General features: G+C 40.7%; 1 protein-coding gene across 1 annotated transcript; it reads right to left on the reverse strand.

Annotated features, from left to right (window-relative positions):
• Nucleotides 1-358: 358 nt before the first annotated feature.
• On the reverse strand, nucleotides 359-1057 carry Nanos2 (nanos 2). The gene is given in 1 exon segment (NM_001079555.1): nucleotides 359-1057. A coding segment is annotated over 1 exon segment (699 nt).
• Nucleotides 1058-2298: the final 1241 nt, after the last annotated feature.

Genomic DNA, 2298 nt, shown 5'->3' on the forward strand with positions numbered 1-2298 from the left:
CGCAAATCACCTGTACAAAAAAAACATACACAACTGCAGCTGCACAAGCAGAAAACTTATAATAAACCACCTGCTGTGAACACAATCCACATGAATTTAGTTAGTTACACTTTAGAATTCAGTCAGTTCGAACTGTTCAGTAAAATCCACTGGCAAGAAAAAGAAATTAAAAAATGAGTTGTCCAAGTCTCATCAACCTCGAGACGAGTAGACCCTACATCAAATTAACTGCACATGTCCAAATAAAAAGTCGTTTATGTCCAAAGTCGTTTATGTCCAAAGTCGGTTGTCGTTGGCTAGCAAAGATGGAAGAACGGAGCTGAGCTGAGGAAGTGTCGTGCTGCAAAGGCTGCTCAGATCAGGCGATGTTTCCCGGTACCATGTTTCCCCCGATGTATGAAGACGAACTTCCGCCTGAGCTCAGGCTGAAACTTGAAGTACGACGACGTCCGGTCGATGTCCGTGGCGTTCGATACTGGGATCCGATGGTCCCTGGGCCGGAGCTCGATCCTACTACTTCGTCTTTGTACTTGTTGACAGGGCAGTATTTTATTGTGTGTGCTCGGTCGCCGTTGGTCCCGCATAATGGACAGGTGTACGCCCTTAGTATCGGGCAGGTTGTGATGCCTTCCTCCGATTTCAATTTGTGGCTAGCATACACCATCTCGCTCTCTCCGTTGTTCTTGCAAAAAACGCACCAGCTCGGCGGACGGCCTCCGACACCCGTAGCACCACCTCTGCCGTTGTTGGCTCGCCTTCCTCCCCTCATCACCTTGGAGAGCTCGGTGATCTCAGCGATGTTCAGCGGCAACTGTAACGGCATGAACCCGGTCGAAGCAGTAGTCGATGACTGGCTCGTCGAGACGGGCAGACCAGAGACCATATTGTTGTTCATGTCACTGATAGACGAACTCGATCGGGACATCACGGGGACGTTGACGCCGTTGGAATTGAAATCATCGTTGTGGTGAAACGGTGTCGAGATAAAGTCATCATTTATTCTGCAATTGGACAACAATCCACTAAGTCCGAAATAATCGTTGAAAGGGTCGTACATGGTGACTAAAGTGCGTGGAAACTCGAGCAGTAAATATTGCAAAATGGGAAGTACGTCGAGGAGCTAGTCAAGAATGATCTAAATTGAATGTTAGAAAGTATCGCGACATATTATGTGGGCTTTTAATGTGGCACGTGCCAATAGTAGCACGGAAAGGAGATGTCGTGTTTTGATTGGCTATTGAGTTCGAGACCTTTTCGCTAGCTTTGTCCAATCGTATGTAAGGATTTCAGGCTTTCATTGATTCCTTCTACTCACCTACTATTCTATTCATGAGGAGGCGTGTCCTATTGTCTGGTGTGTGTTTACAATTTTCAAACCACGTGCGGTATAAAACAATGTACACACAAGCTCGAAATTCGCATCGAATGAAAAGACTAAACAGAAACAAAAACTGAACCAAAAAACAACTAAAAAAAACAGAGCAGTGGCAATTAACATGAATGGGGTATAAAAAAACAATGTTTTGAACACGAACGCAGGTAAAGTCCGGGTCAAATCTAGTACGTTTATCATCATCGTGGATGATTATTATAATGCAAAACAAACAACAACATAATAATGAACTCAAAGCTATTTCAGAATTTCAACCGTCCATTTTTTTTCTTTCAGGTAAAAATAGTATATGAGACTACATCGTGATATGAATGTAAAGGCCTTATCCAAAGCCTTTTCTGCGATGTTAAAGTATAGGGACTCAAAATATATTATCACACATGAACTGTCGTTGGCTACGGGCATAATAATTATACCATGGATGGGGGATGGGGGCGGGGGTATGTGCTTCAAACAATTGGACAAAAAAAAGCAACAAAACAAACAAAGAAAAAAATCTGTTTGGTTGGTTTAAATTATAATTTATTTCAATTCAATTCAATTCAATTCAATTCAAATGTTAATGTTGATTAATCCGAACACTTTCTCAACTTTGTTTTGGTGACTTTACATTGGATAACAAATTTCAAAATTATAGCGTAACGTAGATAATTGAGTGTAGGAATGACACAAATTAACGTATTACCGCATTTCTGTTATGGAATATAATACAGGGATGGAAATAGATTAAATTATTCGTAATAGCTTTTGACAACTCTTTCTTTTCAAATAAAAAGGAAAAAGAAAGAGAAAAAAATAACAACATCGTATGACTACATTTTGCTGTAGTTGATTTTGATTTCATTTAGTATTGGTAATTCATAATCGGTCCATTCCATGTGTAAGCATAGGCCTACTTATATTTT

Source organism: Strongylocentrotus purpuratus, unplaced genomic scaffold (genome assembly GCF_000002235.5).
Source record: "Strongylocentrotus purpuratus isolate Spur 01 unplaced genomic scaffold, Spur_5.0 spur5_scaffold_2, whole genome shotgun sequence".
Lineage (NCBI taxonomy): Eukaryota > Metazoa > Echinodermata > Echinoidea > Camarodonta > Strongylocentrotidae > Strongylocentrotus > Strongylocentrotus purpuratus.